General features: G+C 38.8%; 1 protein-coding gene across 3 annotated transcripts in view; it reads left to right on the top strand.

Moving 5' to 3' along the window:
- CPEB4 (cytoplasmic polyadenylation element binding protein 4) overlaps window positions 1–16146 on the top strand; it is a 63935-nt gene that overhangs the window by 2724 nt on the left and 45065 nt on the right. For all 3 annotated transcript variants that reach the window (XR_003095269.1, XM_025210160.1, XM_006028726.2), the window contains exon 2: window positions 12819–12900. Coding sequence is in view for 2 of the 3 variants with exons in the window: in XM_025210160.1 (XP_025065945.1) it covers window positions 12819–12900 (82 nt within the window). In the remaining variant the exon portion in view is untranslated. The remainder of the gene's footprint in view (window positions 1–12818; window positions 12901–16146) is intronic.

Genomic DNA, 16146 nt, shown 5'->3' with positions numbered 1-16146 from the left:
TTTATTAGTTACAGATCCAGTTTTGGAGTCTTTGATACCTAAAAAATATATATATATATTTTAAGCGCACACAACACCGGGTCTTCTTTCATATTTAGAGCCTGAAAAACAGACCACTTCAAAGGAGGGCAAAAGTAAAGCTTTCGGCATGATTGCAATATTCTTAGCCATGGTGTAAGAAGTAGCAGGGTGACCTACTTTTAAGTAATTTGAAAGATCAGTAGATAAGATGATCATATTATTTGTGGCTAAACACAATCCCCAAAGCAATTTACATATATTTTATAATGACTTGGTGGCATCAGAGGAAGGACCAGTTCTGTTCTCCTAGGTGGATTATTCAGTTTGTTTGGTTTGCAGGGCCTATGCAGCCTCCTGACAACAGAGCAGCTGCTGGCAATAACTTTCTATTAAGGATTTTTTTTTCTGCAGAGCTGAGACATCAGGTAGACTCTGTATAGCCTTGGAATGCATGGTAATAATGGATTTTAATTTTAAGAGCTGGAAGTAATATAAAGAACGTGTGTCCAGCATACCAAATTTATACATCAAAACCATTAGGAAAGGGACACAGCTGGAGTCGGTCTCTCCTTTTTCTTTTTTTTTCCTTCAGCCTCACTGCAGCAAGACTTGGCTCATGGTTTTAATTCATTCTGTACCCTGACACGTAGCTGATGTACAAAGTACAGAGTGACAGAAAGATCAAGTGTGTTCTTGCTGCTATGTTTAAGGCCTAAGCCCGTTGAACAGCGGTGAAACGTACTTCATTTGATGACCTTTCAGGAAATCGGCAAAGCCAAGTCATTCCTTAGTTTTCCTTTCAGATTATGTTCTACATATCAAACTGTCTGTCTCATTTTATCATGGTCAGAAATAATTTTTACGTGGCATGTTGGTATCTGTTTACATAAACAGTAGGATGAAGCTATATGTGTCAAGACCAAGTCTGACACTTCTTCATGCCAAGAAAAGGAAAGTGTTAGAGTGAAATGCTTTCCAGTCTGTTGCTATCACTTATGTTCTGAACAGAGCAAGAAAAGGGCAGGGCAGCAAAGGAGCAGATCTGAGCACTGCAGATCTGAGAAGATGCTGGTGAATTTTGAAGCCATCTTGGGCAGTTGCTTTTAACTTTTATGATGTGAAATCCCTGATGCCTTCTGATTTCCTCCCCTCTCCTGACCTTCCTTTTTTTTTTTTTTTTTTTAAGGGGGAAAAAAAAAGCTTGCTTGAGTTCTGGGAATGCTTAATTCCTGAGACATTGAAAACAAATTATGCAAAAATTGTCCTTTTATCTTACCCTAAAGCTAGGATTGTGGCTGTATTCTTGACACAAGCAAAAACCCTCATGTCTGCTCCATGATAAAATAAAAGTATGTTTTTTAACATATATGAAATGTCCTTGAAGAGATGACTGATTTATTACTGGAATCTTCCTAGACGCATGTTTGCTAAGATGGAAAAAGCTCTTTGCCGCAACAACAGAATGGGTGAATTTCATAGACCTCTGTTTTCAGTTCTTTCTCATTTAACATTTAAATATTTTTCAAATTTATTAATGGCTGTTGCCCTAACATCATAAGAATTAGTTTATTTAGAAGGCAAGATGGTGAAACAACAAATGCACACAGTGGAAAATCTGCGTTTTTAGCAAGGATATTTTTACTGTTTAAATTAATGAAATACAGAACTATATCTTGTGGAGATCCTATAGCAGGCATATGTAAGTGCTCATTTCTTATTGAAGAGGAGAATGTTGCATAATGTCCATGTAAATAACTAATGCAAATGACTGCTGATTTTTAGACCCATCTGCCCCATGGCTTTTAGGCATTTGCAGTGAGACAATCCACATTTTTACAGGTAAAATATGACTGCTGAGATATTTGCTTGGGAATTTTGTAATAGTGGTGGTAATTAATTTGGTTTTATCGAAGTGGTGTACAGAGCACTTATGCCTCAATTCTATAGTGTCTTCTATCTGAGGATCTCTCTTGCTTCCACTCTGAAGTGTGTGTGTGTGTGTGTGTGTGTGTGTGTGTGGAGGAGGACTGGGAGGAGGTTGTGGAGTTCCAACTTCTCTCTTTACAGATGAAAACTGCAGTACAAGAGTTCGGGTGATTTGTCAAAGGTAGGGAAAGTCAAGGACAGAGCCATAACTCCTTCCTTTTCTCCACCGGCAAGCATCTGACTTCTGATTTTTGTGCTTCAACTACTGGATCACCTCCCCCTCAGATTACACATCTGAAATAGCAGATTTAGTCAACTTGCTTCCTCAAAAGTATCGTTTTTTGGGAGTGTCTCAAAAGAGCAAAGCCATCACTTGTCTTGTTTATAGATCTTGTTTGGAAAGTAGCTGCTTTTCCATAGAACAAACTGTGCTCTTGGAAGCAGAACTGGAATGTTCTTAGCTATACCAGCCTTCCTGGCCATCTGTACACTAGTACATAGGACCATCTCTTGCAGTTAGGGCTTTTTAACAACATTCCTCACCTCTCCTCCATTTTGGCCCCCCTGTGGCATGGTCAAGACTTTAGCAGCCCAGTGCTGATATGCCAGTAACTGAGCTTTACTGCAGCACTGCTCTCAAGATTGTCTGGTCTTTCTTCCTGCTATGTACTTGCACTTCCTTGTGGCAGTGTAACACCCTGGCTGTTATGCAATATATAAACCTTACTTTGATAGGCATTTCCAGGTTTTGAGCTTTCCCCTTCAAACGTATGAGGATGTTAGTGCCTTCAAGGACTGATTCCACAAACAAGTTGAGCAATAGTTCACAGTTCTTTTAGAAAAATACTTTAAAAACACATTTTAATAGGACTTGAAAATAATACAAAGTGCCTGTTTCATAGAATTTTTACATTTATGGGCAGTTCACTGAATTCACTTGTTCAAAATGTTTTTTTTCCCCCTCCAGTGGCTGATCTCCAGACATTTAACCCCATCCAAATCCACTGAGGGTCTGTGCCAACAGGGCTTTTTCTTCCCTTGGGCAGATGTGGAATGTTTGTGAAAACACATACATGACTACAGAAGGGAGTTTTTAATTCTAAGCTACAGTAATGATCTGTTTGTACACAGAAAAATCCTGTCTATTGATAGGTGTCTTAAAGCAAGCTCATTCATTTAGGAATTTTAGAATAAAAATAATTTTCCTTTAAATGCATTTGCCAACTTTTGCTAAGAAAGGAGTTTTTGCAAATCAGTTCTTCACTGTACTTACTGCAGAATTATGACTAATATTTGCTCTTTGTTACTGTTTGATATATTTTGTGAGCTGATAAAAAAGATGAGATTACTTGTCCTATAGAATAAATTGGTAGGTGGATGAGGGTGTTTGAAGGTATCATTTTAGAATCAGTAGGTAGCGGTTTTTAATGCCTATTCACCGTTTTGTTTTGTTTTTATAGCTACATCAGCTCTGTCTGTAGTAACTACTCTTGTATGCATCTTGCAGCTATCGATCTGAGGAATTAGAAGCTCTCTAATGTGGCAGGACATGTACAATTTAAGTTCTGTGAAAGTTAACTGTTTTGTTTTATAAACTTTCTACTGACATTTGCACTTCAGCTTCAGCCTTCCTGTATATTTCTGACCTCAGTTTTTTTTTTTTTTTTTTTTTTTTTTAAAGGGCACCTTTGTTAGCAGCGATGTGAATCGTATTTGTATTTTGAAAAAAGGAATCTTATTAAGCATTTTGTTTTGAAAATGAGCTACGTGCTTTACAGGTTGGCAATGAAGAGAGCATAGGATGTTATGGGAATATAATATACGCTAGATATATAAAGAATTCTATATGCAACAGAAACAGGTTCAGGCACGTTTCTGGGAAGTTGCATGCAGGACAGTCACTTTCTAATGTTTGAAATCTGAGCATTTGACAAACCAGAAGTGCTTGCTCCCACAACAGCTCTGTTTCATTTTGTGTTTTCCAGTTTCATCTTACTTGTGAAACTATAAAAGATGATTAGGGCAGCATAAAGCAACATCCTTTCAGGAAAAACCTGTTTATGCAAAGTCTTTAATTCAGCAGTTACTGGATTGGGACTTGGAAGACTCTACTGTTTGGCAGTGGAGGAAGAGGAACACGTAACATAGCTGAAAAAAAAATCAACTTGAGAATTAAATAAAAATATGTAATTTATGGTCTTGCCTAAAACTATACAACCACTTAAGTGAGCCTGATTAGGGACCACTAGATACATTGGGCAAACCTAAGAAGATGAGTAGGATTTGGTTATCAATAAATACTTTAAAGTTTTGGTGGCAGGATTTTTTAATTATGGGACATAAGGTTTCAAGAAGCGTCAAACCTCCAGAGCAGGTACAGAAGAAACTGGAGACAAGCCTTCCACAATTACAGAATTTCAGGAGTGCATAGGATTTGCAAAGAGATGAACATATTTATTGAATAAAATGGTTAATCTCCAGTTGTAAGTATGATGTATGCAACCCCTCCTGCCCCATAAATACTGCTTCATCACCTGCCGTAAATTGCTTAAATCGCCAGCGTACTTTGTATCATTACTGATGCCTCATTCTTCAAAGAATTTTATAAGAATAGGCACAGCCTTTGCTATAAGCAAACTCTCACACCCAGACAGGTTTTAATTTTATACTCTTTAGCTTGCCTAATGTGGACAGTCTCTGGCTTAGATTGCCTCATCTTGGGAAGCGTTGAATAGAAACTCTCAGTTTCTGGAGTCTTTATTTTTCAGGTGATACTGATGCTGTGGGGACAGACCAAATGTGGTCAAACCCGTATTTCAATGGTTACATCTAGGCCTAAATTTTTCTAATGTGTAAGAAAAGTCGAGACTTGAGTTTTGGTTCAGGCCCATGAAGAATATTCTCCTCCATATTTAAACTTCCAGCATGTACAAGTATTTCAGTACATACTGTCTGCAGCTAATGCTGAGTGACTTTTTTTTTCTATAATTGATTTCCAGATCCTTTACGCTTTCAATGGAGAAATGATCTTGTGGAATTTGAATGATATGATTTTATGCTTTCCTACTTATAAGCATCTCCACTTTATATTTTGCCCTAATAGAGCATTCTAACCACAAGGATCTCAAGGACTTACCTCTGCTTTACAGACACAAGTGGGGAGAACATGGAAGGCATGGAAGTTATGTGACTTTCCCAGTTCATGAGTTGGCTGCGAAGCTGAGACATGAACTCCTGGCTTCTGCTTCGAAGGCTTTAACTATTATGCTGCATTGTCACACAACTGTACATATTTTGAAATGATTCCTAGGCAGTATGAAGGAAATGGGCCAGCAATTTCATTTCCCTTTAGACTGAGCTGGTCAGAGCTTAGCTCAACATGTATTGCATAAAGTTTACTTCTCTAGACTATTGACAGTCCTCGTAGCTCTATATTAACCAAATGTTGCCAGTTTAGCATTACTTCTTTTATATTTCGTCTATCTAAACCTGTTTTTGTATAAATGGTTTTTAATGTCAATGGTTTCTAATATATTTCTAATATAAAATGTAAACATGCATTAGTATTTAGCAGTAGTCTTGTGTGTTGATCTACCACTTGATTCTTATTAGGGGGGCTTCTCTCTCTCCTCTCCCCTCTCTCTTTTGCTTTTAAGCTGTCTGATAAAACCAAATTTGTGCTACACTAAAACAAACTCTTGTAAAGCAAAGTTCTTCTTGTGGTTGACTTATGTAAACAATATCAGCCCCCAGTTAACTTAATTTTGTTATAGCCATGCACCTATTTTACCTTATTTCTGCATAATCATTCTCCTCCATCCTTTCTAATTTATTTTATTATGTGTATGTTTATATGTGTCTATATGTGTATGTATATGAAATGCGGGCAGTTGTGAGTGTGTAAGAACACTGCACCTACACTCAGACAGTGGTCCCAAAGGACCAAAAAAAAAGATCAAACCCCAAAAAGTGCTGTCACTTGGTGAAATGTGCCACTTGGAAAACAGCACCATTTTGTGGAATTAATCTCTTCTCTTACTGTTTTTTCAAAAAACAGTACTCATTTTTTGCTGAGTATACAGCCTAATCCAAAACATTGTATGTTCACGAATGGACTTGAAATCAGAAAAGGTTAAATTCTTCCTGTTTTTGGTTACCGTGTTAACCTTGAGAAAATTTAATGCTGTTAAATGTATATTCATGTGTCTCCTCAGAAAAATGGAAACTAGTACTATGCTCAGTTGTCAGTCATTTATTGTCTGCTAAAGCAGACCTGGGTTTGCCTGGTAGGAATTGTTGACTGTTGAGGAAGCCCTTAGAATAGAGAACTTGGTTATCCTTTAAAAAAAAAAAAAAAAAAAAAAGAGAGAGAGAGAGAGATGGAGAACAATTCTTGAATTCAAAGAAATACTGAAACAAAAATACCTTTGTAGTGCCCTTTTTTTTTTTTTTTTTTTTTTTTTTTTTTTTTTTTTTTACTGCATGGGCTTGTGCACTATCATGATACTTAGCTGGCCAAATTGTTAATGCAGTTCTCTGCCCAAGTAACCAAATATGCTCACTTGAATACTGTACGACCCTATTTGAATTACTGGAGTTTCATTGTGAATTAACAGGGGGTTGAGCCTGCGGTAAGCTTTCACAGATCTGGATTTCCTCAGAACATACACATTCAGAATGGACCAAATAAATCAGGTGCTGGTTTTCTGCCTTGGTCACTTCAGGGTTATTTGTATCTGCTTTATGGTCTGAGGTCATCTAGCTTGCACTGTGCTGGTCAGCGTACATAATATATAAAATGTTCATGATCACTTGAACTGGTGTATAACAGGCTACAACATTTGGAACATTGTACAAATAATGGCAAAGTTTTGCTGGAAGGGAGTTGCAGTGAACTAGCACTCGTGACCATGAAATGTGGGCTATTGTTGTGAGAGTGTAATAGGATAAACAAGAACATACCCTGCTTAAATTCCCTAGCTAGAAAATAGTGTCAGATACAATCTGAAATGAAGCATTTCTACAGCGCTCACCACCGTAGTAACTGAGCAGCTTACAAAGATTATCATAACCATAGGAGGCTATTACTTTAACTTCCATTCCTGTTTTGTGGGAAGGGCATGATGTTAAGAACCTTAGCCTGTTTTTTTTGCCTAAAAACGCATGGCTTTAATGATGTGGTATATGGAGGAACAAAGTGTCTGAAACTTCCTGTCTGTCTTCCAAGGGCTGTTGAGGCTGAAGCTCCTGATGCCAAGGCTACATAGATACTGTTTTGGAATGGAAACCACTTGCAGGGTCTACCTGAAAAGAAAGACTTCTCACATAGCCACATATTAAGGACGCTCTGTATCAGGGCTGTCCAACTGCCAGCTCATGTGCTGCATGTGATTTTCAATGGGTTAAGTTGTGGGCCTTGGGTTCCTGCCTGGCCCTGTTTTCCCCATTACTTCAGCTACAATAGAAATGAGTCTCCAGGCTCTCCCTTCCTGGTTTGACTTCCGCTGCTTGCCCTTGCCCCCAAAGGAGCATGACACATCTAGTGAAGAGCTGAGGGTGAGCCTGGGCCTCCATCAATGTGTTTGGGGGGGGCTTATGGTGCAGCATTTGTGGCAGGGTGGGGAATTTGCACAGTGCAGTGGCTGTGGGGAGAGAACCCTTGTGGTGTGGTGCTAGTGGGGAGGCATGGGTATTTGATGCATGGTGGGTGGAGTACCTGCATGGTGCGGTGTGCGGCTTCCACATGGCATGTGATCTAGGGGGCCTGTGGCTTTCCCTGGCATGTGGCCCCCTCTGCAGCTTGCGGGGAGTTTGGCCCCCGGCTGTTTAGAAGTTGGACACCCCTGCTGTATGTGGAAATCCCTTTCTGACATACTTGAATATGAATGGTAGAGGCCTTATGGGATTCAGCATTTCTTACCATCACACAGACTCCATCCATTGTTTAGATGTTACTGGAACCACTAAAAAGTGGAGAGGTTGAGCTGTTGCATGGTTTGGAATGGACAGCACTCTCTCTCCCCTTGTTATTTTGGTATTGATAATGACTACTATCTGGGAAATGGGAACTTAATCTTTTCTGTAACCATGATAAGCATAGCTTGAAACTGTTAGCTTTGGCCCTTGGTCAGGTGAGCTTAGGCAACCTCATGAGAAACAGATGTGGCATGTATCATAAAAGTGAGAGTAAACAGAGTATGTCATTTACAAGTAGAAAATGAGAGTCCTCTGGAAGAGCTTCCAATGAAGAAGGTAGAGAGGTGGTTAGCTATATTTGCCTGAAATAAGGCAGAAGGTAGGGTGAGTGACACCTTGGAGGCAAACTAGTTCAGGGAGGCAGGAATTATTTTAGGGAAAACACCACTTCATCATTAGGTTATTGCCTAAGAAGCCTTGTGCCTTTCTGAACCAGTTAGGACAGGGTGGCACCTTTGGGTGTGTCTACATGTGTGTTAAGTTACTTCAGTTAATGTGCATTAAATCTCGTACCTTCCATTGTGAGGTACTAGGAAAACGCACATTAGCCTGGCTTAATGTCCATTTAATTAAAGCGAACACTTCTAAAGTGAGACTTAATGTATATGAGCCTATTTTAATGCATATTAATTAACAAAACACATTTTTTACATGATGCTTTAGCACGCATTAAAATAGGTTAATGTTCATTAAAGTGCATGTGTAGACTCACCCTTAGAGACCACCTCCGACCAGTAGAGAAGGTGGTGTACTGTTTCAGGTAATTCCTTCTTTCTGTTCCTCCCATTTGTTGTCTGCCAACAAACTGAAGGCTGAAAACTGGCCCCTTGCTCACCTTTCAGGTGCTGTGAAGAACTGTCCCTATGCAATCCATTAATTGACCTTCATTTCAGAACAACACTGAATATTTAGGATTGAGGAATTATTTTGGGGCTTGTTCTACAGCTTTTTGCCAGCATTACATACAAAACAATATAGAGAGGCTTCTTGGCATTATTCTTCCTGTCAGATGTTTGCCAGATGACTAACAGGTCATTGACAGGGTGACAGCTGAAGAGTCAGCAGACTCCTGAGATTCCTTGCTCCCTTTGCTGTGAGACCTAAGGACCATGGTAGATGCATGCAAGTTGCTTCAGTTTTGCCAAATTCCTGATCTGTTGCTGAAAAGGGAATTACAATAGAAAATAAAGGATATAATGCAAAAAGAAGCTTGCTGAGATGTTGAGATGTGGGGATAATGCAACAGAAACGGTCTAAAAACACTCAAAGCAATAGTCTGGAGAAGAAGAGAAGACTGAGTGGGGGTTTGATAACAGTCTTCAAATACCTGAAGAGTGATTAGACAGAGGATGGAAATGTTTTTTTCTCTATGGCGGTAGGGAGCAGGACTAGGAGCAATAGCCTCAAGGTGCAGCAGAGGAAATTTAGGTTGGAGATTTAGGAGGAATTTTGTGACTGAGGTGGTTAAGCATTGGCACAGACTACAGGTTTCCCTTGCTTTATGCTGTATATGCATTCCTGGAAAATGGTGCATAATTGAATTTGCATAAAGGGAACTCACTTTACAATGTAACAAATAGAGATATGTTCCAGGACCTCAACTGTGCTGATATCTACCACTCTTACAAGACAATTTTGGTACTCACCAACAGCAGACAGTACACATGAGCACAGGGTGGTGGTGACTGTTACCATAATGGGGATGGGAACTACAGAAACACGTGTCACAGATAATGAGCGAGGAGCACAGAGCCACACAGGAGACTATATTTTGGTGTGCATCACTCCCACAATGCACTGCACAAAGCTGCTGACTGCAGGCTTCGACCACACCAATCATATAAGAGTGAATTTACCTTGCATATAGCAAATTTTTGGTATAAAAAGGATCATCACATAAGAGTGAATTTGTACATACAGAACCCGCATAAAGCAAGGGAAACCTGTACCTAGAGAAATTGTGGAATCTCCATCCTTGCAAGAGAAGGTTAGACCCACACTTGGCTGGGATGGTTTAGTTGGGGCCGATTCTGCTGTGAGCAGGGGACTGGATTAGGTAACCTTGTGAGGTCCCTCCCAGCCCTAATTTCCTATGATCCTATGAGTGCAGAGACTGAACATTTAAAGATGAATGTCTGTAAGTCCCCATTTGTGCACTGCATTGACTTTATGGGCTGCGATTTAAGCAAGCTATGGGTATAGCCGCATCTTGTGGCTCTAGGCAAAACAAAAGTTCTCTCACTGAAAGTTTAAGAAAATACCTATAATTTGAAGTAGATAGGAACTGTGAACAGACATACCAGACCAAGACACCAAATATAACCGCTAAAGGAAGAAAAAAGTTGGAAGGGAAAACATGTGAAGCTGAAAAAATGAAGGAACAAAATGTTCCTAAACTGGTATTTCTCACTAGACATATCTGTTCTTTTCTAATACAGATCAGGGATAAGTAAAAGCTGTGAAAAGATGAGATAGCTACATACTTCTACTCTTGATTTAGAAATTTGGGCTAGACAAGTATGGTAAATGTTTCTAGTCTCAGTGACAAAACACAGGACTGTTAACTTCATACTTTATACCAAGCCCTCTAAGAATCAGCCACGTGCTACTGAAATGTAGCAATCTCTGGGTAGGGGTACCTTAATTATTTTGTGGTTGGAACCTTCTAAAGATATGAGGAATTATTTTGACTTAAATTACTGGCAGATATATATTTAGTAGCAGTAATGCAATTTTATCAAATTTGAATAAAGCCAGGACACTACAACTAACACACTCCTTAAAACACATGTCATTTCATAACTGCAAATAGGCTTGAATGATGTCTCATTTCTTGAACTAAGACTGCACTAGAACTTCAGTGTTGGAGGCAGCTGAAGGTATTGTTTATTTGAGGGGAAAAAGGAAAGCATATATATTTAAACTGTATATTTGATACCATTTGCTTCATTTCCCAGCAAAATACCGATCAAGTCTGGCTTGACTTATCTTGGGAAACTTCAGCTTCACAGCTAGAGAGGGAGTAAAAAATTATGCACTTTCCATGCTTGGTCTCTAGTTCAAAGGTGAATCTCTTGGAAAGTAAACAAAACTTAACATCTGGGATCACTGCCGGTGTCCCTTTGGAATATATTCCTGGAAATTAAATTCAAAGTTAGTTAATGCTGTTTAGCAAAATTTTGTTTGCCTCTTTCTGTGTATGCATGAGAAATCTTTTGGGTAGATGAGCAAATTATTTTGTTATGGAAGAATACATTTTTCGTGCCTGTACTAGTGACTTTTGGGATATTTCCTGATCAATGCTCTTTAAGGAAACAAAGTTACATTGCTTAAGTCAGGAAATGGAACATCTTAACTTGTTCCTAGATGATCTGGTATTGGAGTATTCAAGTAATATGTCAGGTTGCTTTGTGGGCACTCATCCTGCTGTTTTGGTAAGGAAAGGATGAATAATGAATGTGCTAAAGGTTGGCCTTGGCTATTTTGAAGGAGAAGGCCTTGGAAAGCGTATGCGTTACCATCTCGTCTGGAAAGTATGTGTGTTATCATCTTGTCATCTCAAGTCAACTGAGCTAAAAGTTGTCATGCCTCTAGCATTAGTCCTTAGTTTTACCGGTAATTAATTTTGTTAAAATCTTGGAATTCTGTCTCTAATTAATTAAATATCAAAGGTAACTTTTATCCTAAAAACTGAGTTTATTTGGAGCACCAAACTTGTAAAGTGAATATTCTTGCAAGCTTCAATTTTATTTCTGCAGAGCCTGAGATGACTCTGTGTAAAACTGGATTGATGCAGTTATGTTGTAGTGGCAAAGGTTGTATTGCTATGGTGAAGGACTACACTCTGTTTTCACAATGTGGATTTGCTCTGGTCTGAGCAAAACCCTTGATTCCAGGCGCTTATCTTGGGAGTTTATAGTCCAAAATGTCATTTTTACTTCCCGATTGTTAAGCACTGTAATGCTGTTAAAACATTTAAATGTAACAAAATGTATTATGCAATACAAATGATGTATCCATTGAATACGGTAGAAAATAGATTACAAAAAATAGTCACTAATATAGAAGGAAAATAGCAAAGGCTGGTCTGGTCTTCCTTGAATTGGGGCTTTTAATCACATCTCTGTTCAGGCAAGTACTTAAGCATATGCTTAGTCTTGAGTATGTGATTAAATCCCATTGATTTCAGTGGGTTTTAAATGTGTGCTCATGTACTTTCTTGAACTGTTTTATTGGATTTATTGGAAGGTGGAGAATATTAAATTTGGCAAATAGGTTTTGGAGTAATCAGTATGTTGTGTCAAATGCTATAGGTGGCTGTAAAATGGAAAACTAAGCTTATGAAAAGGGACAGTTTTTTTTGTTTCTGTCCTCCTTACCCTGACCCTTCTGCTCTCACCCCCTCTAAAATATCCTGTAATGCTGCTGCTTTTTTTAAAGGAAAAGTGGGGCAAGGGAAGGCAAATAGGTATGATGTCTTTACAGTACAAATTCACACTGAATATGTATAGCTGCAAAATAAATATCAAAAGTTTAGTATGAAAAATGTATTATTAAAAAAAAAAGAAAGGTTCCTTTGCAGTCATTCTTTCATGCAGACTGTTTCATTTTAATTAGGTATTTGGCAAAGCATTTATTGCAATGGAAACCCTTTTAGGTTTCATTTGGTTTCAGATATTCATTTGCAGTGTCATTATGGCAAACTGAAGCTTTTGCTGTGAATTTAATTTTACCCAGTAAAAGTTAAAAAGCCTGCAGCTTTAGTTGAAATAGGATTTCCCAATGTATGTTTAATTCTGGTTCAGTGGTATAGGTTCCAGTGGAAGCTTTTGCATGCATGTAGCTTTGGGTATCATTGTGTTGTCTAAACTGGCTCTATTTGTGTTTACTTGCAGGATCGCACAAGGACTTTTGACATGCATTCACTGGAGAACTCACTAATTGACATAATGAGAGCTGAAAATGATTCACTGAAAGGTAAGTTTAGAAACACGCTGCATTTCCTGCAATAAATAATTAGGATGGTATGCTTGCTCAAAATAAGACACTTTATGTTTGATTAGAACAACAAAGGTTATATCATTCAAGTAATGCATGCTGGTCATCAGCCAGGCCTTTTGTAGTTACATGTGAATACCTAGGTCTAAGTTTTGTTTTTGATCTAAAGCAGTAAGAAATGGAAGTATAAGCCAGTCTTGTATCCATTAAAGGCCTTGAATTGCTCTGACTATATTTTAAATATGTGGCACGTAAAATTAAATTTATTAGCATCAGTCACCCTATTCAGGTAAATAGAAAATACCTACCCACTTGATAGCATTTTTCTCCTTATGCAACATTTCTTTCCATCTGCAAAAATAAATTTGGGGTCCTGAGGTAACTAGCTCAGTTCTAATGGAAACATGGAACTATTTCACAACTGTCTTGTACTGTCCTCTTGATTATAGTACAGTTTCCCTTTTAAATTGCAAGCTTCTTCAGATAAAAATTAGTAATTTTGAGGGGAAAGACTGAACAGACTTGTGCTCTCTTCACAGGAATGAGAAATGCTTTACCAGCTAGGCACAGTCTATTTCAAGTAAAAGGCTTAAATTTGGGGGCTTAAATTTTCAAAATGTTGATTATTTAAACAGCACTGTTCTCTGAAACAGTTTTAATACCAAAAAAAAAAAAAAGGCCCATAGAAGTAAAATGCCAAGCAGCGCATGTTATAAAACCTCAAATTTAGCTTACTTTATTGTGGATCAGTGCTAAGCAATAATCTTACAGTTACAATCTCAGGGTTGCAGTTGTCTGGCTATCTGATTAGCCAAGGTTTTTGCTCAGTCTTGTTACTGACCTTGAGGCCACTAAAACAGATTTATGGTCTTCCTTAAATAATGTCCCTTAATGTCAAGGCTTGTGTTGTTAATGAAAATGATGTTAATAGAACTCCTCATCTAGATGAAACCCAAAGTACCTGAGAGACTGGCATGTGGAATGCTTATTGCATCTACTTCTGGGGTGAAATGCAGCTACTGTTAATAACACTGCGCAACAATTTAGGGCAGGAGGTACTTTCCAACTGAAACTACAGGAGAGTTTCAGGTAGGTTAAATTCCAACTGAATTAAACAGAACAATACAAAACAAAACACCTCCCCCTCAGGGGAAGAGGACTAGTGCCATGAGATCTGTAGTTAAGGGCTTTAATATTTTTTTTTCCACATGCTGTTTGAAAGATGGCAACATCCCATGCACATTAGTTATATAGAAGATATTAGTTCAATATTGACTGTCAAATGCCATTTTAAGCTGAGCACCTGGGTTTTGCTTGGAGGCCTTTTACTCAGTTATAAGACCAGTCGAACCCAGCTTTCAGCTGATGAAATCTGACAAGATGACAGCCCAGGGTAATATGGCTGCAGCCCAAATTAAATTTTTCTTTAAAGCAGAGTTTTCTAACGAAGTACGGTTGCTATATTTTCATTTGGCAGCCAAACAAGGACAGCACTGATTAGTTTAAGTGCTCTGAAAAAATCGTTTGGGTTTGAAATAGCTTTTTACTTTATTTTAATGTGAAAGGCTTTCAAAGAGTGATGGAGAAAGTATGTCAGCAAAGAACGTGTTTAGTTCTGACACATACTAATTCTTGCTTGAGCTTGATTGTTAATCCCCAGTTGCAGTCATCTCCATTTTGTATAATGCTTTGTATGCGTTGCATCATAATGATCAGAATGCAGCAACATCAGTTAGATTTTGGAAAACTTTTCTGCTTTCTTTTTGTTAGGTGTTTCATTCTGAATTGACTTGTATTTTCATAAAATATAACATGCCTGTTTTGGTGTTTCAAGAGTCACAGCTCTAAAAGTGTACCAACTTTGACAGTGGTCCTATCTTAAATTCTTTGCTGTAAAGACACTATGTATTTTGGAGTATTTACTGGGCTGAAATTTTAAGCTGGGTGTAACAAAATGTGCAGTATAGTAAATATCTGTACTCTTGCTGTTATGGCAAGTTTGTGCAATGGCTTATTTGCTTTGGTTCTTTATGGAATGTGACTTTTACAAGATTCAGTGTCAACATCATAAAATCATAAGGTAAGAATCTTAATATATGACCACTAATAGTTGTTGCTCTTCTTTTTAAATACCTGCACTTATTATGTAAGCAGATCTATAAAAATGGTTATTCTATTTGTTTTTATTTGGGCTGTTTTTCATGGGTAATACTTCCAAACAAATATTGAATAGTGTCCTGAGGGGGAAAAAAGCTCTATTGTTTGAAACTTTTAAAAACAGACTAGCCAAAAACACTCTAAAATCTACTAGGAAGAACTATCTGGGACTGACAGGGAGTTGAACTGAGATGATCTGATGAATCTCACTGCTGATGTGCGAGTCTCTGATGAACTTTACCCATGATCATGAATACTGCATGCCGCTGGAGGCTGGTGGGGCATGGCGACTGCCCACAGGCGGTGTCGGTGGCAGGGGCGTGGTGGCGGCGAACGGGGAGCTCCCGCAGGCAACTGCAGGTGTGGGCTGAGTGGGGAGCTCCCGCAGGTGGCCACGGTGAGTGCTGACCAGTGGTCAGCAACCACCTGCAGATGCCATCGGCAGTGGCCAGCAGCGATCAGGGACCGCCCGCAGATGCCGCTGACGGTGTTGGTAGCAAGGTGGGAGTGGTGGTGAGCGGCGACCTCCTGCAGGCGCTGCCGACAGTGTAGGTGGAGCTTTTTGCAGGGGGTGCACTGCCAATCTCAACGGGTGCACGTGCACCCCCTACACCTCACAATGCCCATGACTTAATTGTTGGCATTTTACTAAATCCTGTCATCTCTCCCATTTGCACCACAGTGAACTCTAGAAGTAAGGGGATGGCTTAAAATAAACCATGGAAGACTTCTAATGTCTTTAAACCAGTTTGGGATGGGGAAAGAGAAGATTAGGGATCAGCAATCAGTATTTGGGCTGCACTGTGTGTGGGTTTTGGGGCTAGGAACAGAAATTGTACATAAGTGATATATAAGTGACATCAGTGTACAAATGATCATATTTTATAACCAAATCTGTAACACAACAGAAGTTCAGTGCACATAAACTACTTTCAAAATGGCTGAAACTGGTTTAAGATAAACCTAGATGGATGTAGTATCAGACTTAACTTAGGTTAAATCAGTTTATTGAACTTCTGTCACGGATCCCCCCCAGATTCAGTTTAACTCAGTCCAAAATCCCCCTTG

This window comes from Alligator sinensis, unplaced genomic scaffold, assembly GCF_000455745.1.
Source record: "Alligator sinensis unplaced genomic scaffold, ASM45574v1 scaffold360_1, whole genome shotgun sequence".
Lineage (NCBI taxonomy): Eukaryota > Metazoa > Chordata > Crocodylia > Alligatoridae > Alligator > Alligator sinensis.
The sequence above is the reverse complement of the archived record's forward strand: the minus strand, read 5'-3'. Positions and strand labels throughout refer to the sequence as shown.